The 24837-nt window shown below is 46.3% G+C and overlaps 1 protein-coding gene across 1 annotated transcript in view; it reads left to right on the plus strand.

Moving 5' to 3' along the window:
- SWAP70 (switching B cell complex subunit SWAP70) overlaps positions 1 to 24837 on the plus strand; it is a 120777-nt gene that overhangs the window by 41777 nt on the left and 54163 nt on the right. The window contains exon 3 of the mRNA XM_082270753.1: positions 20241 to 20414. Coding sequence (XP_082126879.1) covers positions 20241 to 20414 — 174 coding nt within the window. The remainder of the gene's footprint in view (positions 1 to 20240; positions 20415 to 24837) is intronic.

The following is a 24837-nucleotide window of genomic DNA, read 5'->3' on the forward strand; positions in this document are numbered from 1 at the left end:
ATCAGTGCAGCCTCATCAGTGCCCATCAGTGCAGCCTCATCAGCGCCCATCAGTGAAGCCTCATCAGCGCCCATCAGGTGCAGCCTCATCAGTGCTCACCAGTGCAGCCTCATCAGTGCTCACCAGTGCAGCCTCATCAGTGCAGCCTCACATCAGCGCTCATCAGTGCAGCCTCATCAGTGCCCATCAGTGCAGCCTCATCAGCGCCCATCAGGTGCAGCTGCATCAGCGCTCACCAGTGCAGCCTCATCAGCGCAGCCTCATCAGCACTCACCAGTGCAGCCTCATCAGTGCAGCCTCATCAGGGCTGACCAGTGCAGCCTCATCAGCGTTCATCAGTGCAGCCTCATCAGTGCAGCTTTACCAGCACCCATCAGTGAAGAAGAAAAATTACTTATTTGCAAAATTTTTATAACTGAAACAAAAAAAGTTTATTTGTTTATATTTTCTGTCTTTTTTTTATTTGTTTAGCAAAAAATACCCCCCCCCCTTCAGCAGTGATTAAATACCACCAAAATAAATCTCTGTCTCAAAAAAATGATAAAAATGTCATCTGGGTACAATGTTGCATGACCGCCAATTTTCATTCAAAGTGTGAGGGCGCTGAAAGCTGAAAATTGACCTGGGCAGGAGGGGGATAGTTGGAGATGGGGTAGGTAAGTAGTTAAGCATTGTGTGGCAATTCTCGGGTACGGTTCTCCGCGGTGATCACATCCTCGGCTGAGTCTTCTTATCTCTGGGAATTGGTGAAATATCTCAGAGGGGCGGAGCTCGGGGAATTCCTCATACCTGGATAACCCGGTGCTGGAAACCCTCACACATCTGGATTTACGGCTCTGGACTTTAACCCCTGGAAGTTACTGTTTAAGCAAATGTCAGTGTGAATCCTTTTATAGCTCATTCACACATCCCAGTGAAAGGGGAAGTAGGTGGATCAATGTATAAATCTCAGCTTCCCTTCAGTCTTGCACAGGTGTAGCGGCTCCTCTACCATACTGAAACGGCTTCCTCTGATTTCACTGTACACTCTGAGCTTCTCACCATGTGCATTAGAAGCTGCAGCAAGTCAGACAGAGCCCCGCCTCATTTCTTGTCTGGAAGACATCAAGCATCATCTAGCTCTTTCCTCCCCAGCCTAACTGTGCCTGACCCGCCCCTTTTATTCATTAGATTTCAGTTTTGCCAATCATGGATGCTCAGCATCACCTGTGGGCATCCGTCCCTGGGCACATGCTGCCTTAAATGTTAGTACTGTTCTGTGCACTCTCCAGCTGCAGCAGTTTTCAGCCTTTTAAAGGGTTTTACAGGCTGCCGGCTGCAGTGACTGCACAACGCACCTGCGCCTTCCACCTGCACCAAATGGCCAAACACCCGGTGTGCATGAGGCCTAATACAGCACAAATGTAATATTTTCTATAATACTACAGCCCTGATACCCAACACACCATCCCCCAGCTCCCTGCGTGCAGCCCCCCATCTCCCTGCATGCAGGCCCCCGTCTCCCTGTGTGCAGCCCCCTGTCTCCCTGTGTGCAGCCCCCTGGCTCTCTGTGTACAGCCCTACGACTCCCTGTGTGCAGCCCGCCAGCTCCCTGTGTGCAGCCCCCTGACTCTCTGCGTGAAGCCCCCAAATCCCTGTGTGCAGCCCCCCGGCTCCTTGTGTGCAGCCCCCTCAGCTCCCTGTGAGCAGCCCCCCCCCCCCGGCTCCCTGTGTGCAGCCCCCTGTCTGTCTGTGTGCAGCCCCCCAGCTCTCTGTGTACAGCCCTCCGACTCCCTGTGTGCAGCCCGTCAGCTCCCTGTGTGCAGCCCTCCCCTGCTCTCTGTGTGCAGGCCCACGGCTCTCTGCGTGCAGCCCCCCTACTCCCTGTGTGCAGCCCCCCTACTCCCTGTGTGCAGCCCCCCTACTCCTTGTGTGCAGCCCCCCGGCTCCTTGTGTGCAGCCCCCCTCAGATCCCTGTGTGCAGCCCCCTCAGGTCCCGGTGTGCAGCCCCCCTCAGCTCCTTGTGTGCAGCCCCCCGGCTCCCTGTGTGCAGCCCCCCTCAGATCCCTGTGAGCAGCCCCCCTCAGATCCCTGTGAGCAGCCCCCCCAGTTCCCTGTGTGCAGCCCCCCGGCTCCTTGTGTGCAGCTCCCTGTGTGCAGCCCCCCTCAGATCCCTGTGAGCAGCCCCCCCAGTTCCCTGTGTGCAGCCCCCCCCCCAGCTCTCTGCGTGCAGCCCCCTCCCAGCTCTCTCCATGCAGCCCCCTGGCTCTCTGTGTACAGACCACCATGTGTTAGGTTGGCTCCAGAGCAGCAGCCAGTGCTGAAATGCTTTCTGTGTTCCTGCACCTGACACTGAAATAACCTGTAAAAGTCCCGGCCTCTGGGGGAGAAAGAGCAACGTGGGAATGTGTCACCAGGTGAATGATCACCTGGAGGAGAGGGGGGAGGGGAGTGTTAAACTTCACTGCCACAAACCACCAGTAAGGGGCGGGGGGGATTAAAACATTACCATTAACAACATGTGGGGTTTATCTTACACTCTGACAGCAATGCTGGGGGTTATTATTGCGTCCACTGACACCAGTGCTGGGGGTTATTATTGTGTCCACTGACACCAATGTTGGAGATAATTTTTAAGTCCACTGACACCAATGCTGGGGGTTATTATTGTGTCCATTGACACCAATGCTGGGGGTTATTATTGTGTCCATTGACACCAATGCTGGGGGTTATTATTGTGTCCACTGACACCAATGCTGGGGGTTATTATTGTGTCCACTGACACCAATGCTGGGGGTTATTATTGTGTCCATTGACACCAATGCTGGGGGTTATTATTGTGTCCGCTGACACCAGTGCAGGGAGTTATTGTGTCCACTGACACCAATGTTGGAGATCATTTTTAAGTCCACTGACACCAATGCTGGGGGTTATTATTGTGTCCACTGACACCAATGCTGGGGGTTATTATTGTGTCCACTGACACCAATGCTGGGGGTTATTATTGTGTCCATTGACACCAATGCTGGGGGTTATTATTGCGTCCGCTGACACCAATGCTGGGGGTTATTATTGCGTCCGCTGACACCAATGCTGGGGGTTATTATTGTGTCCGCTGACACCAATGCTGGGGGTTATTAGTGTGACACCAATGCTGAGAGTTATTATTTCGTGTACTGACCCCAATCCTGGGCCTTATTATCGTGTCCATTGACCCCAATGCTGGGGGTTATTTTTGTGTCCATTGCACCAATGCTGGAGGTTATTTTTAAGTCCACTGACACCAGTGCAGGGAGTTATTGTGTCCACTGGCACCAATGCTGGGGGTTATTATTGTGTCCATTGACACCAATGCTGGAGGTTATTTTTAAGTCCACTGACACCAGTGCAGAGAGTTATTATTGCGTTCACTGACCCCAATGCTGGAGGCTATTATTGTGTCCATTGACACCAATGCTGGAGGCTATTATTGTGTCCACTGACACCAATGCTGGGGGTTATTTTTGTGTCCATTGACACCAATGCTGGGGGTTATTATTGTGTCCATTGACACCAATGCTGGGGGTTATTATTGTGTCCATTGACACCAATGCTGGAGGCTATTATTGTGTCCACTGACACCAATGCTGGAGGCTATTATTGTGTCCACTGACACCAATGCTGGGGGTTATTATTGTGTCCATTGCACCAATGCTGGGGGTTATTATTGTGTCCATTGCACTAATGCTGGAGGTTATTTTTAAGTCCACTGACACCAGTGCAGAGAGTTATTATTGCGTTCACTGACCCCAATGCTGGAGGCTATTATTGTGTCCATTGACACCAATGCTGGGGGTTATTATTGTGTCCATTGCACCAATGCTGGGGGTTATTATTGTGTCCATTGCACCAATGCTGGGGGTTATTATTGTGTCCATTGCACTAATGCTGGAGGTTATTTTTAAGTCCACTGACACCAGTGCAGAGAGTTATTATTGCGTTCACTGACCCCAATGCTGGAGGCTATTATTGTGTCCACTGACACCAATGCTGGGGGTTATTATTCTGTCCATTGACACCAATGCTGAAGGTTATTTTAAACTTCACCGACACCAGTACTGGAGATTTTTATTACATCCGAATTTCCCAATAATAAAAAATTTGTCCAAATTTTGATTTGGAACTAAACGAACCTCACATGTCTACTACACACCTCCTCCTTCTCCTGATAACACAGCGTTGCTCCCTACCCTACATATTAGTAAATCTCACCTGAGCTCCATAGTAAAAGCAGCATGCTTGGTCACAGCCATGTGAGTGGGGTTACCCCTCGGGTTGGAGGGATTTCTTTTTACTTCCTGTTGTGTCACCAGGACAAGGAGTGAGGGGAAAACACACCAGTGGGGTCAGTAGTACAGATTGCGGTTCTTTCCCGGTCTATTTAGAACCAGAAAAGCGGTTTGGATTTGAGCTCTGTGTCTTGGCAGAGCAGTTTGTGCGGACGTGGCAGGGAGGCTGAGCTCTGCTCCATCTGATTGGTCTTGTATGTGATTGTTGTTTGCTGCAGAATTTCCCGCGGGGTCATGTTGGAACACAAAAAGATGAACCTTGTACCCCGGACTTCAATCAAACCTGTCCTCCTTCAGGCATTGCTATTCACCTGTGTCTGCTTTACATACTTCAGGGAAGATTGAATTCTCCCCTAGTTCAGGATTAACCACTTTAGTGCTGGAATTTTTTCATTTTCAATGTTTATAAAAGATAAGAAGATGACCTAAACCCCCCAAAACTTTTTATATTTTCTGGAAAGCAGTCACTCTGGAGAATTAAACAGTGGAAGTTCTTTTTATTTTATGTCGCACGATATCAGCGTTTAACATAAAACATATAACAGTTTATAAAAAGCTAAATTTCAGTAAAAAAGGACACACAAATGCAAAGTATTACCTCATTTTTTTTGTAAAATATAAAAGAGGAAGTTGAACCGAGTAAATAGATACCCAACATGTCTAGCCTTGAAAATGCGTGTGCCTGCGAAACAGCAACAAACTTCAGTTCCTCCTTATCAAAATCAAATCAAATCGACTTTATTTGTCAATTCTTCCACATGTACAATACATACATACAGAGAATCGAAAATTACGTTACTCTTAGACCCCTGGTGCATACAGATAACACTAACAATATAGCCTAAAAATCTAAAAACGCTAAAAAAATAAAAAAAAAAATAAGGTTAAACTAAAAACAGTGCAAGGCACATAACAGATAAAGAGCAGACCAAAGACGTTCCATGGTGAATGAGGTAGTGAGCAGACCAATGCTGCCAAAGTGACTGGTGCAAGTCATTGAATGCTAGTGGAAGGAGGGGATGGAAGGACCTAGGGATATGGGATCTAGGGAAGGGGAGGTGCATAGTTCAGTGGTGCCTATGGCAGAAAAGGGGCATGTTATTTTCCATAGTCGAAAATCCCTACTGTTTGGAGTTAATCATGAATAATGGCCATAGAAATATTGCCCTCCCTCCAGCGTGTGTGGTGATATACAATGTGTGTAGGGCGATCGCCTTTTTTTTACATAAGCACCCCATACAAGTGTTTTTGTATGTATGTATGTACATGTGGGGGTGGGGGTGCTTTAAAAAAAAAATCTTTGTCACTTCAAATTTTTTAAATCCTTTTTTTTACACAACATTTTTTTCTTTTTTTTTTTGTTTTACATTACTTTATCGCTATCAAATAGTAGAACAATAGATTTTACATCAGGTCCCCCATCAGATCCCCCCTTACATCATGGTCCACCTTAGGAGTTCCCTCTTGCATCAGGTCCCCCATCAGATCCCCCTTACATCAGAGTTCTCCCTTACATCAGGTCCAACATCAGAGCCCCCCTTACATCATTGTCCCCCCTTACATCAGGTCCCCATCAGAGCCCCCCCTTACATCATAGTCCCCCTTACATCAGGTCCCCCATCAGATCCCCCCTTACATCATGGTCCACCTTAGGAGTTCCCTCTTGCATCAGGTCCCCCATCAGATCCCCCTTACATCAGAGTCCTCCCTTACATCAGGTCCAACATCAGAGCCCCCCTTACGTCATTGTCCCCCCTTACATCAGGTCCCCATCAGAGCCCCCCCTTACATCATAGTCCCCCCTTACATCAGGTCCCCCATCAGATCACCCCTTACATCATAGTCCACCTTAGGAGTACCCCCTTGCATCAGGTCCCCCATCAGATCCCCCCTTACATTAAAGTCCCCCCTTACATTACTTTATCGTTATCAAATAGTAGACCAATACATTTTACATCAGGGTCCCCATCAGAGGCCTGCTTACATTAGAGTTCACGTCATGAGTCCACCCTTATATCAGGTCCCCCATCATATCCCCCTTACATCATAGTCCACCTTAGGAGTCCCCCCTTGCATCAGGTCTTCCTTCAGATCCCCCCTTACATCAGGTCGCCCATCAGAGCCCGTCTTACATCATAGTCCCCCCTTACATCAGGTCCCCATCAGATCCCCCCCTTACATCACAGTCCACCTTAGGAGTCCCCCATTACATCAGGTCCTCCATCAGAACCCCCTTACATCATAGTCCACCTTAGGTGTCCCCCCCTTACATCAGGTCTCCCATCAGAGCCCCCTTTACATCATAGACCACCTTAGGAGTCCCCCATTACATCAGGTCCCCATCAGATCCCCCCTTACATCATAGTCCACCTTAGGTGTCCCCCCTTACATCAGGTCTCCCATCAGAGCCCCCTTTACATCATAGTCCACCTTAGGAGTCTCCCCTTACATCAGGTTCCCCAGCAGATCGCCACATACATCATATACTGCCTTAGAAGTCCCTACTTTTATCAGACTTCCCATTAAATTCCCCCCTTGCATTTCAGGCCCCATCAGAGCCCCCCTTACATCATAGTCCACCTTATGAATCCCCCTTACATCAGGGTCCCCAACAAAAAACAACTTACATCATAGTCTACCCTATGAGTCCCTCTTATATTAGGTTCCTCACCAGAGCCCCACACACGTCATAGTATGCCTTAAGAGTCCCCCCCCCCACCCCCCTTAGGGCCCCATTCATATCAGATTCCCTATGAGTGGCTGTCCTTATCTTGCTTTCAGAATGGCTGTAATCATTGTAGCTACAGGTTGAGTGGTGGGAGGTGGAGCAGCTATGGACGGGGGAAGTTCCTTCTGGATGGGGCAACATCAGTGGGTGGAACCTTGACCCTGGCTTTTGGCTGGATGCAATCCTGCAGCGGGCCAAATTTGACCCACGGGCCATAGTTTAGAGACCCCTGGTTTAAGAGCATCAAATACAGCCAACACATTTTGGGGAAAAGGCCTCCCCCTTCCTCAGGGCTTGAGCAGTTGCTGCTAGCATGAAACCCAATAGGCGACCTATGTCAGGACTTCATTAAGAAAGTCTTACAAACTGGCAGATGGGTTCATGTACCTAAGTAAGGGGCATTGTTTTTCCCATTGACCCCCAATTAATTGATTTTAGTAAGAGTTCCCTTGAGACCTGGACACTATTTTAGGGGTTCCTTTGGGTTACAAAGGTGAACATCAGCTTGGGAACATATACAGTATCTCACAAAAGTGAGCACACCCCTCACATTTATGTAAATATTTTATTCTATCTTTTCATGTGACAACACTGGAGAAATAACACTTTGCTCCAATGTAAAGTAGTGAGTGTACAGCTTGTATAACAGTGTAAATTTGCTGTCCCCTCAAAATAACTCAACACACAGCCATTAATGTCTAAACTGCTGGCAACAAAAGTTAAAATGTCCAAATTGGCCCCAAAGTGTCAATATTTTCTGTGAACACCATTATTTTCCAGCACTGCCTTAACCCTCTTGGGCATGGAGTTCACCAGAGCTTCACAGGTTGCCACTGGAGTCCTCTTCCACTCCTCCATGATGACATCACAGAGCTGGTGGATGTTAGAGACCTTGCGCTTCTCCACCTTCCATTTGAGGATGCCTCACAGATGCTCAATAGGGTTTAGGTCTGGAGACATGCTTGGCCAGTCCATCACCTTTACCCTCAGCTTCTTTAGCAAGGCAGTGGTCATCTTGGAGGTGTTTGGGGTCGTTATGTTGGAATATTGCCCTGCAGCCCAGTCTCCGAAGGGAGGGGATCATGCTCTACTTCAGTATGTCACAGTACATGTTGGCATTCATGGTTCCCTCAATGAACTGCAGCTCCCCAGTGCCGGCAGCACTCATGCAGCCCCAGACCATGACACTCCCACCACCATGCTTGACTGTAGGTAAGACACACTTGTCTTTGTACTCCTCACCTGGTTGCCGCCACACACGCCTGACACCATCTGAACCAAATAAGTTTATCTTGGTCTCATCAGACCACAGGACATGGTTCCAGTAATCCATGGCATGTGTTCAGTAAACTGTTTGCGGACTTTCTTGTGTATCATCTTTATAAGAGGCTTCCTTCTGGGACGACAGCCATGCAGACCAAAAAACCATAAAGGCGTGTTCACTAAACTGACTAAGCAGTCAGTGAGCTACCCAAGTGTGGGACTTTAAAGGTGAATGGTGTTGGCACAGACAGATCAACAACCACTAGTATTAAAATCTTTTATTTCATTGCTCATTAAAAATCATACAAAACAGGTGCAACATGAAAATACAATACAACATCATAGACATCATATCTTGCGAATTCAGGAGGTATACAGAGTCAGAAAGGTCCAATTTGATGCAGTGTGCGGCGTATGGTCTGAGCACTGACAGGCTGACCTCCCACCCCTTCAACCTCTGCAGCAATGCTGGCAGCACTCATACGTCTATTTCCCAAAGACAACCTCTGGATATGACGCTGAGCATGTGCATTCAATTTCTATGGTGGACCATGGCAATGCCTGTTCTGAGTGGAACCTGTCCTGTTAAACCACTGTATGATCTTGACCACCCTGCTGCAGCTCAGTTTCAGGGTCTTGGCAATCTTCTTATAGCCTAGGCCATCTTTATGTAGAGCAACAATTCTTTTTTTCAGATCCTCAGAGAGTTCTTTGCCATGAGGTGCCATGTTGAACTTCCCGTGACCAGTATAATAGAGTGAGAGCGATAACACCAAATTTAACACACCTGCTCCCCATTCACATCTGAGACCTTGTAACACTAACGAGTCACATGACACCGGGGAGGGAAAATAGCTAATCGGGTCCAATTGGGACGTTTTCACTTAGGGGTGTACTCACTTTTGTTAGCCAGCGGTTTAGACATTAATGGCTGTGTGTTGAGTTATTTTGAGGGGACAGCAAATTTACACTGTTATACAAGCTGTACACTCACTACTTTACATTGTAGCAAAATGTCATTTCTTCAGTGTTGTCACATGAAAAGATAGAATAAAATATTTACAGAAATGTGAGGGGTGTACTTACTTTTGCAAGATACTGTATATATTTTTATGACACAGGGACACAGCTTGCAGGCTTTCTTGCAATTTGAAGATCCTTTTCCCGTCTTCATTCATGCCAGCAGTAGCCAAAAGCAACCGGCTCACCGTGGTGACGGAATGCGTGTTATGTTGGTTGTGAAAGCCGATGTTTTTACTGGGGGGAGCCGGAGACCCTTGCCAAGCCGTTGAAGAAAGCTCTTCCTTGTCACAAATGCAAATGAATTATTGATTTTGGAGAAAGGAAATGAGCTTTCGGTCAACAGTAAGCGTATTGTACGTCGGAGGCACCTTGGCACGGAGCCTGGATTAAAATCTGCGTGCTCAGAACCGGTGTTCCAGGGAGATAAAAGTTCTTTTAAAGTTCTCGTTCCCACCTCGTATTCTGCTATTCTACACAAATATCTCCACTTATAGGCAACCCTTCAAGGAGAAACATTTGGGTTTTATTTTCCTGGTATGAATCCCCTCCCCACCTTTTTAGATGGACGCAGATACGCTTGTTTGTTCTCAGCATAAATAATAGGTATGTGGAATTTTAATGACGTGGTTAATTTAACTGGAGGCCTGCAGACCGCATACAAATGAGGTCTCCATAATGTTTCTTTAGAGGATGAGTAGACTCCTGAAAATGAGGAACACCCTCAGTGCCTGGACAAGGCCATGTAAAGCCCAACAACATGCCAAACTAGACCCCCCCACTCCTTTCCCAAGATGTATGAGCATTATGAGTCAGAACCCCCCCCCCCCCCCAAAAAAAAAAAAAATTGAGCACTAGTCTGCATGCTTACCCCAAGCATAAATTCTCCTTGCTGAAATCCTTCGTCCCAGTACAAATCTTTGCCCCCCCCCCCCCCAGCTCAAATCCTCCAAAATCCCCCCAACACACCTCCCCAAAAAGAAAAATCACTCCTCCTAGCACAAATGTCTCCCCTGAGTACACATCCCCCCCCCCTACTCCAAATCCCCCTCCCAGCACAAATCCCCCCTCCTAGCACAAATCCCCCCCTCCCCAAATGTCCCCTTCTAGCACAAATACTCCTCAATCATCCCTACTGGCACAAAGCCCCCCCCCGCCCCAAAAAAAAAATAAAAAATCACATCCTAGCACATATCCCTTCCCTCCTCTACCATGTAACCTCTTCTAGCAGGAAAACCTCAAATCCCCCATCCTAGCACAAAGCCCCCACCCCCAAGAAATAATTTCACCTCCTAGCACATATCCCCCCCTCCTCTACCATATAAACTCTTCTGGGACAGACACCCCAAATCCCCCCATCCTAGCACAAAGCCCCCACCCCCAAGAAATAATTTCACCTCCTAGCACATATCTCCTCCCTCCTCCACCATATAACCTCTTCTAGGACAGACACCCCAAATCCCCCCTCCTAGCACAAAGCCCTCATCCCAAAGAAATATTTTCACTTCCTAGCACATATCCCCCCCCCCTTCTCTACCATATAACCTCTTCTAGGACAGACACCCCAAATCCCCCCTCCTAGCTCAAAGCCCTCATCCCAAAGAAATCATTTAACTTCCTAGCACATATCCCCCCCCTTCTCTACCATATAACCTCTTCGAGGACAGACACCCCAAATCCTGCCCTCCTAGCACAAAGCCCCCACCCCCAAGAAATAATTTCACCTCCTAGCACATTCCCCCCCCCCTCTACCATTTAACCTCTTCTAGGACGGACACCTCAAATCCCCCCTCCTAGCACAAAGGTCCCACCCCCAAAATTCCACCTCCTAGCACATATCCCCTTTCCCCTCTACTATATCACCTCTTCTAGGGAGGACACCCCAAATCCCCCCTCCTAGCACAAAGCCCTCACCCCAAAGAAATAATTTCACCTTCTAGCACATATCTCCTCCCTCCTCTACCATATGACCTCTTCTAGGACGGACACCCCAAATCCCCCCTCCTAGCTCAAAGCCCTCACCCCAAAGAAATAATTTCACTTCCTAGCACATATCTCCTCTGCCCTTTACCATATAACCTCTTCTAGCATGGACATCCCAAATCCCCCCTCCTAGCACAAAGCCCCCACCCCCAAGAAATAATTTCACCTCCTAGTACATATCCCCTTCCCCCTCTACCATATCACCTTTTCTAACAGAAAGACCCCAAATCCCCCCTCCTAGCACAAATCCTCTTCCCCCTCTCAACCTAAATCCCCCCCCAACAATCAACTTTCCTAGCAACCCCTCCCAAATTTCCCCTTTCTAGATCAATTCTTACTCCCTGCTGCCCCCAACATTCCCCCACCCAACACACACCCTCTCCCCCCAATCTCCTTGTATTGTCCCCCCATAGCACATAATACTACAGTGCACAGGGCAGTCACCCCTTCTGCCCAGCCCCTGTCCTGGCCCTAAACAGCCCCCCCCCCGTTTTTGCATCAGTAAAGTACAAGTGTTCCAAAATTCCCAACCTGATATATTGCTGTGTGTAGCTTTAATGGTAACATATTGCACCTCCAAGGACACCTGGCAGGTCTCCTCAATGATGAAAAGTATAACAGTCATGGGGGAGTGGTTTATGTTCGTTTTACAAGCCATCTTTTGGCCTTCTGGTGGAAGTGATGTACCGCCATCGGATCTATTTCTCTGACCCCTCAGAAGTGTGCCCCTTGGACAACTTCCCTCGCCATGCCTTTTTTTTCAGACTCCACAGTTCCACTTGTGGTGCTGGGACTGGCATGGCAGATGGAGGGGAGGGAGACCTGCGAATGTCTGTTCTCCCCTTGCTGTACAGAACCCGGAAGCAGCGTGTACAATGTTACTTCCGGTTTCAGGTGAATTTGCAATCTGGGCAGATGAGACATCAGGGGTATATAAGACCCCTGATGTCTGAATAAAAAGAACCTCTCACAAAGACATTATATCACAAAACGGAACTGTGTCTCCTATGAGATATGAGTAAAACTTTAGTAAAGAAAAAAAAATTGTAAAAAAATAAAATATTATGCACAAGCACTTAAAAAAAATTGAGCCTGCTCCAACCTTTACATGAACATACGAATATCCCTGTACATGCACATACGAATATCCCTGTACATGCACATGCAAACATGTAGGGGTGCCACTGCCTACAAATGGGAAGCGACCATGTATTTTGCCCAGGACCCATCAAGGACAATGCTCCCATGGAGTTTGCATTGGTTTGCTCCAAATCCCTTCAGTGCTAAGGCAGGGTCAGTGGTAGTTGCTTTGTGTTGGGGAATGTTCCTCCTTCTCTCTGCTCTTCTTGTGGGTAGCTTGTCCAATACATGTGGCAGTATAGCGGCCATGTGTTTTACCCAGGGCATATCTAGGATAATGCTCTTATGGAGTTTGCCTTGGTTTGCTCCAATTCCCTTCCCTTCTGGCCATTTTTTTTATGTGGACGGTCACGGTGCTAAAGCAGGGCCAGTGGTGGTTGCTTTGTGTCGGAGAATGTTCCTCCTTCTCTCTGCTTATCTTGTGGGTAGCTTGTGTAATACATGCAGCAGTATATCGGCCATGTGTTTTGCCCAGGGCCTATCTAGGACAATGCTCCTATGGAGTTTGTGTTGGTTGGCTCCAAATTCCCTTCTGACCATCTTTTTTAATGTGGATGGTGCTAAAGCAGGGCCAGTGGTGGTTGCTTTGTGTCGGAGAATGTTCCTTCTCTCGGTTCTTCTTGTGAGAAGCTTTTCCAATACATGAGGCAGCATATTGACTATGTGTTTTTCTAAAGGCCCATCAAGGACATTACATTGGTTTGCTCCAGTCCCTTTCCCTTCTGGTCCATTAAGAAGTAGACAGTGCTTAAAGCAGGCCCAGTGATGGTTGCTTTGTGTCAGAGAATGTCCCCCATCTCTCTGCCCATCTTGTGGGGAGCTTGTCCAACATAATGCCTGTTTTGCCCAGGGCCCATCAAGGACAATGCTCCCATAGAGTTTGCATTGTTTTGCTCCAATTCCCTTGCCTTCTGGCCATTTTAGATGTAGACGGTGCTAAGGCAGGGCCAGTGGTAGTTGATTTGTGTTGGAGAATGCTCCTCCTTGTCTCTCCCTTTCTTGTAGGGAACCTGTCCAATATATGGGACAGCATAGTGGCTATGTGTTTTGCCCAGGGCCTATCAAGGCCAATCTTCCAATGGAGTTTGTGTTTGTTTGCTCTAATTCCTTTCCCTTCTGGCCATTTTAAATGTAGAGGGTGCTTAGGCAGGAACAGTGGAGCTTGCTTTGTTTTAGAGAATTTTCCTCCTTCACTTTGCCCTTTGTGGTGAGTTTTTTCAATACATGGAGCAGCATAGTGGTTATCTGTTTTGACAGAGCCCATTAAGGACAATGTTCCCATTGGGTGTGGTGTCTATGTGTTTAGCCCAAGGCCGATCAAGGACAATGTTCCCATTAGGTGTGGTGTCTATGTGTTTAGCCCAAGGCCCATCAAGGACAATGTTCCCATGGAGTTTGTGTTGGCTTGCTCCGATTCTCTTCCCTTCTGGTCATTTAGGATGCAGAAGTTGTTTAGGTAGGGCCAGTGGTGGTTGCTTTGCTTTGAAGAATGTTCCTCCTTCTCTCTGCTATTCTTGTTGGAAGCTTGTCCAATACATGGGGCAGCATGGTGTCTATGTGTTTAGCCCAGGGCCCAGCAAGGACAATGTTCCCATTTAGTGTGGTGTCTATGTGTTTAGCCCAAGGCCCATCAATGACAATGTTCCCATGGAGTTTGTGTTGACTTGCTCTGATTTCCTTCCCTTCTGGTCATTTAAGAATGTTCCTCCTTCTCTCTGCTATTCTTGTTGGAAGCTTGTTCTATTAGGACAGCATGGTGTCTATCATCTATGTGTTTAGCTCAGGGCCCAGCAAGGACAATTTTCCCATTGAGTGTGGTGTCTATGTGTTTGACCCTAGGCCCATCAAGGACAATGATCCCATGGAGTTTGTGTTGGCTTGCTCCGATTCTCTTCCCTTCTGGTCATTTAGGATGTAGAAGTTGTTTAGGTAGGGCCAGTGGTTGTTGCTTTGCTTTAAAGAATGTTCCTCCTTCCCTCTGCTATTCTTGTTGGAAGCTTGTCCAATACATGGGGCAGCATGGTGTCCAGACTTGTATAAAGTACTCGAAATTTCTACTTGAGTAAAAGTACAAGTGCTCGATCAAAAAGTGACTTGAGTAGAAGTGGAAGTGCTCACAGAAAAAGTTACTTAAGTAGAAGTACTAAAGTATTCAACATTTTTTTTACTTAAGTATTGCAAGTAGTTTTTTCAAAAAATTTGCTACTTAAGTACTAAAAGTAAAAAGTACCAGTAGTTTTGAAAAAAAAATTCTACTCAAGTACTGAAAGTAGAAGTACAAGTACTGTGTTATGTAGTTATTAAAGAAAGAAGTCAAAAGTTTGAACATCATATTGTTTTTTATTATTTCAAATGATTTATTCAAATGATTAACCTGTGTTTGTTAGTAGTTTCTTGATGCACTTTAAGCGCTGTAGCACAATTTATTTGTTTGTTTCATATTTTCTTTTTATTGGAAAGATTTGGTATAGCAGCTTTTATTATACACAGCCTTTATTTTCGTATGCGCTGATTTACAAATGACATTATACACATTTTTTTGAGCTTTATGCAACCTGCCATCTACTGTTCTGGCAGTGGTAATTTTTTTAAAAGTAACGAGTAACTATGCAGCACAAAAAAAAATACTTGAGTAGAAGTATCGAAATCATCGAAAAAATGTAGTGAAGTAAAAGTAGAAGTAGGAGAAAAAAATTCTACTCTAGGAAAGTACAGATACTGCATTTCGGTACTTAAGTACAGTACTTAAGTAGTTCTACTTCGTTACTATACATCTCTGATGGTGTCCAGTGCTGTATTTTGGCCTATGCCAACAAGGCCCAGGCCTAGGGCAGCACTTTGCAGGGGGGCAGCAAAAAAGCCGCCTCCCCTCCACCTGAGACTCTTTTGGCCACTGGTTGCTAGAGCCACCTCTCCCACCTCTCACTCTCTCTCACCCCCCTCCTCTCTCTCTCTCTCTCACCCCTCCTTTCTCTCTCACCCCTCTCTCTCTCTCTCTCTCTCTCTCTCTCTCTCTCACCCCCTCTCTCTCAACCCCTCCTCTCTCACCCCCCCTCTCTTTCTTTCTCTCTTTCTCTCTCTCTCATTCCCTCTCTCTCTCTCTCACACACCTCCCCCTCTCTCATTCATCTTCTATCTCTCTCCCTTTCACCCCCCTCTCTCTCTCTTATCCCCCCTCTCTCTCTCTCACTCCCCTCTCTCTCTCTCGTCCCCTCCTCTCTCTCGTCCCCTCTCTCTCTCTCACTCCCCTCTCTCTCTCTCACCCCCCTCTCTCACCCCCCCTCTCCCTCTCTCTCTCTCACCCCCCTCTCTCTCTCTCTCTCTCTGTCATCCCCCCTCTCTCTCTCATCCCCCCTCTCTCTCTCCCACCCCCTCTCATGAGATCTCAGGGGTTCATGCTGGGACTTGGAGTCCTTCAATTTTGGAGGGAGTCACAAGGAAGGAGTGGTGCAAATTTACATAGGAGTCCAAAGGGGGGTGCCCAATTTTAGTCTTGCCTAGGGCAGCACAAAACCAAAATACACCACTGATGGTGTCTATGTGTTTAGCCCAGGGCCCAACAAGGACAATGTTCCCATTTAGTGTGGTGTCTATGTGTTTAACCCAAGGCCCATCAAGGACAATGTTCCCATGGAGTTTCTGTTGACTTGCTCTGATTCCCTTCCCTTCTGGTCATTTAAGAATGTTCCTCCTTCTCTCTGCTATTCTTGTTGGAAGCTTGTCCAATACACAGGACAGCATGGTGTCTATCTGTTTAGCTTAGGGCCCAGCAAGGACAATGTTCCCATTGAGTGTGGTGTCTAAGTGTTTAGCCCAAGGCCCATCAAGGTCAATGTTCCCATGTCTGTGTTGGTTTGCTCAACCCCCCCCCCCCCCCCCCCACAATCCAATGACATACTAGCAGGTTAACCTGCCTCTTTTCCCAAAATTGCCCCTAGCTGGTATATGAATATGGAATATTAAACATTGAACCCCAGTGGGGGAGGGGAACAGATGTGAATGCTTTTATGTATTTTGTAATGCTGTATAAAAATTTGGCATGAAACAAATGCTGAAAACATAAAAAGCAACAAAAGTGAATCAGTCCCGGGACACAACAAGGTAGAAGATACGAATATGATTTGGGTATTTTTCAGTAGAGTGGGGGGGGGGGGGGGGTAAGGTCCCACACCCGGGAGGTCTATATTTATTGTCTCAGCATTTCTTGTAAAAACTTCTTGAGACAAACGTGGGATTTTCCCAAAGTAAAAATAGACACAAGACTGAGAACTACACCCAGACTAATGGCAATCATTGCCAAGCTGTGTTTACCCTCCAGACGAAGATTACCGGCTGTCTATAGTCCTCTTCAGTTACCTAATACACTTTCTGTATACACAGAAAATAGAACTGTTTGGGATTTTTTTTAGTTTCTTTATTTATTTGTATTGTTTTTGCAATTTTTGTTTGCTAAACATTTAATACATGAAAATTGTCCTCTTTAGCACTATGCATTAACTTAGGGACAGAAGCTGCCTGTTTTGAGGCTCACTTTGTCTGATTGGAACCCAGTCATCTCATTCCCCAGGTGTGTTTTTTTTTTAGGACCCTCCTAGCGCAGGTTGCTTGGCAAATTTTAGCTGTTGCTCCTTCTGCAATCAAGAGAGCAGTAATTGTTTCTTCTGGCCTTTTCAGGGTCTCATAGGCAGGCAGGATCGAGACAAGGGGTGGGCAGGAGGGGCGGCTGCCCTGGGCATTGTGGCATCATGTGAGGTGTGTGTGGGTGTGGGGGGGGGGGCGGGGGATGCCACAAGTAGATCGGGGGGAAGACATTTGCGTTGAAAGGGGAAATTTTGCTGGCAGCAGGGGGTAAGGATGGTTTAAGGAGGGGCAATTGGGGGGGGGGGGGGTTCTAGGAGTGATGATGCGGGTGGATTTGTGTTGGGAGGGAGGATTTGGGGAAAATTTGTGCTGGGAGGGGAGAATTTGAAGTGTGGGGGGAGGGGGGTAGAAGATGTGTACTAGGAGGGGAAATTTAAGGGATAGAGCATTTGTGCTAGGAGGAGTGATTTTCTTTAGAGTGGGGGGGGGGGGGGGGGGGATTTGAGCGGGGGGGGGTTTGGGGGATAGAGGGGGCAAGGATTTGTGCTGAAAGGGGGTATTTTAGTAGGGGGTAGATTTGTACTGGAAAGAGGTAGAATTTGTTTTTAGGGGGTAAGCACGCAGATAAGTAAGGGTGCACAATACGTTTTTGTGGGGGGATTTTTGCGAACACATAATGCTCAAACATCTTGGGTGGGGGGGGGGGCAGTTTGGCATGTTTGCCCTGGGCTCTAGATGACCTTGTCCTGCCACTGCTCACAGGGTGGGAGTTTGATTGCTTCCCCTTGCCTCAGATACAATCTACGTGTTCTCCTGAGGAAGACAAGTGTTCGAAATGCGTTGAGCCTTTTCATGTTGATTTTGTCATCTTTTAAGAAGAATGATGTCTAATTGAAATATGAGCCATGCCATTGACCAATTGTATGGATAAAAGATGGACTGATTTGCCACTATGAATGTTTTTTATCTGTTAAAGTGGTTCTAAAGGCTGAAGGTTTTTTTTTTTTTACCTTCTATGTATAAAAGTAAAAAAACCTTCTCTGTATACTCACAGTACTTACAAATGGCAACCACCCCAACCTATAAGGCCCCATTCACACCTCAGCATTTTGTAGCTTGAAGCTACAAAATTATTCTCTATGGAGCCGGTTCACATCTCCACTCCAAGTCGCCTGAAGCCAAACGCCTGAAGCTCAAAAAAGTTGAGCATTCTGGCGTGTTTTTGTTCCTATAGAAACATATGGAGGCGCATTATTTGCGCATTTTTGGGCGCATTTGCACGTTTTATCGCATGTATTTGCACGTTTTTCTGCTCAAATGGAAAAAAATTTTTTTTTAAATAAAATAGTAATAATATATGAAAGAATAAATTAAAAAAAAATACAGAAATTACAAAAATAATCAAAAATAATAAATAATTAAAATAAATGAATAATATGTAATAATACATAAATGTGGAATGTGGAAAAATGCTTATTACATGTATAAGTTTATAATGTATACTATTATGTATGCTTTTTAAATTCATATTCAATAAAAACTGATTTTTTTTATGATTTCTTTATTATTCCTTATGTCAATTTGCACCTTAAAAGCCCTAACACTACTCAATGCTACTTTCCGATACATAAATAATAGTTAACCCCTAACCTTAAAAAAAAATATTAATATATTATTATTAATATTATTATTATTAATAAATAAAAAAATAATAATACATAAACACCTACCCCAAAAATATAAATACATTACTATTACTAGAATAATAATGTATTTATTTATTTTGGGTTAGGGTTAGGGTGTTCAGTCATTTATTATTATTTTATTTAATTTTTTTAAGGATTAGAAAAATAAAATAGCCCCATAGCCGCTCCTTTGTTATCTTGGCTGTGTGCTTAGGGTCGTTGTCCTGTTGGAAGATGAACCTTCGCCCCAGTCTGAGGTCCAGAGCGCTCTGGAGGAGGTTTTCATCAAATATGTCTCTGTACATTGCTGCATTCATCTTTCCCTCCATCCTGACTAGTCTCCCAGTTCCTGCCGCTGAAAAACATCCCCACAGCACGATGCTGCCACCACCATGCTTCACTGTAGGGATGGTATTGGCCATGTGATGAGCAGAGCCTGGTTTCCTCCAGACATGATGCTTGCCATTCAGGCCAAAGAGTGCAATCTTTGTTTCATGAGACCAGAGAATTTAGTTTCTCATGGTCTGAGAGTCCTTTAGGTGCCATTTGGCAAATTACAGGCGTGCTGTCATGTGCCTTTTACTGAGGAGTGGCTTCCGTCTGGCCACACCCATACAGGCCTGATTGGTGGAGTGTTGCAGAAATGATTGTTCTTCTGGAAGTTCTTCTCTCCATAGAGAAACGCTGGAGCTCTGTCAGAGTGACCATCGGGTTCTTGGTCACCTCCCTGACGAAGGCCCCCCCTCCCCCGATCGCTCAGTTTTGCCGGGAGGTCCGCTCTAGGAAGAGTCCTGGTGGTTCCAAACTTCTTCCATTTATGGATGATGGAGGCCACTGTACTCATTGGGACCTTCAATGCTGCAGAAATGTTTCTGTACCCTTCCCCCGATCTGTGCCTCCATACAATCCAGCCTCAGAGGTCTACAGACTACAGACATTCTTGGACTTCATGGCTTGGTTTGTGCTCTGACATACACTGTTACCTGTGAGACCTTATATAGACAGGTGTGTGCCTTTCCAAATCATGTCCAATCAACTGAATTTATCACAGGTGGACTCCAATAAAGTTGTAGAAACATCTCAAGGATGATCAGTGGAAACAGGATGCACCTGAGCTCAATGTTGAGTGTCATAGCAAAAGGGTGTGAATACTTATGTACATGGGATTTTTTCCTTTTTTTATTTGTAAAGATTTCAAACAAACTTTTTTCACGTTGTCATTATGGGGGATCGTTTGTGTAATTCTGAGGAAAATAATGAATTTAATCAGTTTTGGAATAAGGCTGTAACATAACAAAATGTGGAAAAAGTGAAGCACTGTGAATACTTTCGGGATGCATTGTACCCCAACAAGGAGAAAAGCGCTAAAAAAAAAAAAAAAAATAATAATCATCTAAAATACTCTTTGGATACAATGAAGATTGTGTTACTTTTTAAACAATACTGTATGCTATGTGATGCAAAGACCAACCTGACCTGAAAATCTTTCCAATAATCAGATTAATGAGTTTTTTCCCCCATTTTATTTCTCAGGTACAGGGAGACTTTGACAAGGTGGAGTTCTATAGGATGTGCTGGACTCTTTGCGCAAAGAAGCATCTGAATAGAGGTCCCCTGTGTATCAGTGAGGACAGCGCCTTCAAGGTGTGGTGCATCTTTAATTTCCTGTCCGATGAGAAGTACCCGCTCACTATCGTCCCCGAAGAGGTGAGTCCCGCATGCGGCCCCAGGGGTGTGCACCTGCTTCATTTTATCCTATCACCATCATTAAAGTTGTTTCCTGGGTCCATGCTGCTTTAACGCATGGGAAAGATGCCATTATCTGATGAACCTTCTCCCCTTTTCTTTAAGCTCCACCCTTTTGCCACCCAATCCTGACCTAACATTGCTTTAAAAAATTAAAATCAGAGTTCATTATAGGAGGTAGTTTGATCATAAGCTCCTGGTAAACCCTGAAGTCTTCCAATCAAAGGACTGCAGAACAGTGGTGGCCCGTTCATTGGGGGGCGAAGGGGCGCCACCCCCCTATCCATGCATCTGGCCCCCTAATCTACATGCGAGGCACTGGACATATGGATTCCAATAGGGTTTTTTTTTTTGAAGCACGTGAGGCTCTCATAGGCTTCATAAAAGGGTGGGCTCGGGGCGCAGAGAACTGCGCCCTGAGCTCACCCAGTTGTGTGACAATAGCGAATGAATATGAATATTCGCTATTGTCACATGGATCCTCCTCCTTGCCAATCAGGAAGCAGGTCCTGAGACCCGTTTCCTGATTTGCCGAAAGGAGATGCCATGCAATTTGCCAAGAAGGAGGAGGAGGGAGGAGACGCAGGAGACTGAGGGGAAGCCGCCACCGCTGCTGCCTGCCTGCCCTCCACATGGTGAGTGAGCCGGTGACCCGGGGGAGGGGGTACGGTGTGCGGGCTGGTGTGGTCCAGGGGGGGGGGGGGATGGTGTGGTCCATCGCCCACACCGGCCCATGGAGCAACAGCTGCTACTGCTGCAGAGGAAGAAGAGGTTGCTGTGGGTATAGGAACTCCAGAGAGTCTTGTGAGTGACTCCCTTCTGCAGCCTTCTCCTCATAGGTGTGCGCAGCCTATTGTGTTAGGGCAGGGTTACTCAACTAGGGTTCCTCCTCAGGTTGCTAGGGGTTCTTGAGCAACGAGCAAATACCGCCTCTCAGATGAGTTCCCAGTGACACCATTGATCATTTTAACTATCTGTAAGGGGGTAATTCTTCCCAATGACCACAAGTGTAAGGAGCATTCTTCCCACTGACCATCACACTAATGTATCATGACTGCAACCAATTGCCTCCCTCGGTTGGGGAATGAACAGCCAATCGACTGGGCGACCAATTGCCTCCCTCGGTCGGGGAATGAACAGCCAATCGACTGGGCGACCAATTGCCTCCCTCGGTTGGGGAATGAACAGCCAATCGACTGGGCGACCAATTGCCTCCCTCGGTCGGGGAATGAACAGCCAATCGACTGGGCGACCAATTGCCTCCCTCGGTCGGGGAATGAACAGCCAATCGACTGGGCGATCAATTGCCTCCCTCGGTTATCCAAACATCAACACACAGACACCATAGGAGGAGATGTAGAGGAGGAACTAGGAAAAAAAAACAACAAGAAGAAACACAGTATAGAGTAAAGATCTTTAACTTATCCATTTACAAACTTTCTTCAACTGGGGAGATGCTTCTTAGAAAAAGGCCTCAATTCCTGGCCTACAGACAAACCAAACAATTTTGAACTATTTGTAGATATAGAAAACTACATAAGGGAACTCCTTAACACACACAAATTCAAACTGCAAAGGATTACAGACAAATTCACCCCAATACTACTCAACAGTCCCCCACCAGAGATTGACATCCTATCTAGTTGTATAACTACGGACTTCAAAGCCAAATACGAAGGTTACCCCATACGACAGAAGGGCAACTTCATCTCCACCTTCCAGACCTTGCAGACCTTGGTCACAGCTGATCTTAACCAACTATCCAATCACTCAAGACACACAACCAACAACCTAAAGCTGTACACACGCAACGATTATCGGCCGACCGATCGCCCGACTTTTGTCCAGTGTTGTTGTGTTGGTTGGAATGTGCCTAGACTGCACACAAATTTTCTCGGCCAACAAAAATCTACTTCAGAAGTGATGTTTACTTTCCGTGTTTTTCTTCATCTCTGAGCATGCCCAGTCTTGCTCATCAGATTTTTGTCTGCCGAAATCTGTACTGACTGACGGAAAATCGGCCGTTGTGGTGACGGCCAACAAAAATTTTATAGCCTGCACACCAGATTTTTTTCGGCCGCAAAGTCGGAGTCGGTTGTCGGAAGCATCATACTAACAAGCCGAAAAACGGCCGATCGGACGTTGGCCGAAAATTCACGGCCAACTATCGACGCGTGTGTACGGGGCATAAGTATAAAGGAAGGTGAGAAGGACCCTCCTCACCAGTCACCATAACGCCACTAGTGACAATCACCGATGACTGGTCTTCTCCCCCATTCAACCATTCCCAATCCACAACCATGTCCTCTATCCAATTTTGAGATCTTTCTACCAGCTCCACCACAATCACGATACACCTTCCAATTCAGAGCCCGAAACCCCAGAAATGAATGAACTTCTTCACACCTCTAAGATCCAAATGCCAACACATAGACACCACAAAAGGAGATGAAGAGGAGGAACTAGAAAAAGAAACAAGAAACCACAACAAGAAACACAGGAAACAGTAATGATCTTAACTTATCCACTTGCAAACTTTCTTCAACTGAGGAGACGCTTCTTGAAACCAAACAATTTTAAACTATTTGTAGATCTACAAAACTACATAAGGAAATTTACCACACACACAAGAAACTCAAACAGCAACAGATTACAAAGTCACCCCATTTCTACTCCACTGTCCCCCACCAGAGATTGACTTGCTATCCAGTTGTATAACCACGGACTTCAAAGCCAAATCCGAAGGTTACCCCATACAACACAAGGGCAACTTCATCTCCACCTTCCTGACCTTGGTCACAGCTGATCTTAACTGACTATCCAACCACTTGAGACACACAACCAACAACCTAAGTAGACAGGTAGGTGAAGAACTAGAAACACTAAAAGAGAACAACGGTATCATCATCAAAGGAGGTGGAATAATCACACAAGACCTGGGAAACCTATAATGCGGAAGCCAGAAAGATCCTTGAAGATAAGGAGCACAACCTCTAAGAGAAGACCCCACGTGACAATTCTCCAAGGAGCACCTCCTTCCTCATTCAAGTATTATCTCTGCTGAAATGACGGCTCCATTGTACCAGTAAGGTAGTAACCCAAACCTCCAAAGGGGGATTAGCACCACCACTAGACATGTGCATTTTCATTATGATTAATTTTTCGGATGACAATTATTTTTGGAGCTTCAAATCTGTACAAATCTATACAAATCTTCGAATAGACATAGTAATTAGGGATGGGCCGAACACCCCCCTGTTCGGTTCGCACCAGAACACGTCGAACAGGGAAAATGTCATGTATCAATGCAAACATTTTTTTTCAATGATAAATCCCTTTAAATATCATGCCTGGGGGGTCCCCTTAATGTGCCTGCAAAGTGGCGCATCTGTACGATGTATGGAGCCTGCTGCAACAATACTGACATTTCTAAAGGAAAACATGTAATTTAAACTTTCTCGCGGCTGTAATGTATTATCAGCTCTCAGCAATACCGATAAAAAAAAAATTAAAAGCAAAACGGCATTGGGTCTCCCCCCCAGTTCATACCAGGCCCTTCGGGTCTGGTATGGATTTTAAAGGGAACCCCATGCCAAAACAAGAAAAAAATGGCGTGGGGCCCCCCAAAACCCATACCAGACCCTTATCCGAGCATGCAGCCTGGCAGGTCAGGAAAGGGGGGGGGGGATGAGTGAGCACCCCCCCCCTCCTGAACCATTTCAGGCCACATGCCCTCAATGTGGTGTGGTGGGTGCTTTGTTGATGGGGACAAGAGCCTCTTCCTGACAATCCTGAGCTGTGGTTGTCAGGGTCTGCGGGTGGGGGCTTATCGAAATATGGAAGCCCTCGCTAACAGGGGGCCCCCAGAACCCTGTCCCCCCATGTGAATGGGTATTGGGTACATCGTACCCCTACCCAATCACCAAAAAGTGTAAAAAAAAGTAAAAACCACAGGAAACAGTTTTTGACAAGTCTTTTATTATAAAGAAAAAAAAAAGTGTCCCTCGATGTAAATCCATCGTCAATCATGGCGCCCATCGGACCTGAAAAATAGAGAAAAATTAAAAAACGTTTCGCCTCTTCTGAGACTACCTGCCTGATCTTCAGGTTTGCCAGTTCTTTTAAAGGCAAGGGGCATGGCCACCCGGCTGCGTCACCTGGTGGCATCGCCCCTTCGAACATCACATGACATAATTTCACATAGGGAGGGCCAGGATCTGGGGGCCTCCTTGTTAAAGGGGGATTCCAGATTCCAATAAGCCCCCCACCCGCACACCCTGACAACCACAGCCCAGGGTTATCGGGAAGAGGCCCTTGTCCCATCAACATGGGGACAAGGTGCTTTGGGGGGCACCTCAAAGCACCCTCCCCATGTTGATGGCAA

The sequence above is a fragment of the Pelophylax lessonae genome (genome assembly GCF_965119305.1).
Source record: "Pelophylax lessonae genome assembly, chromosome: 10".
NCBI lineage: Eukaryota > Metazoa > Chordata > Amphibia > Anura > Ranidae > Pelophylax > Pelophylax lessonae.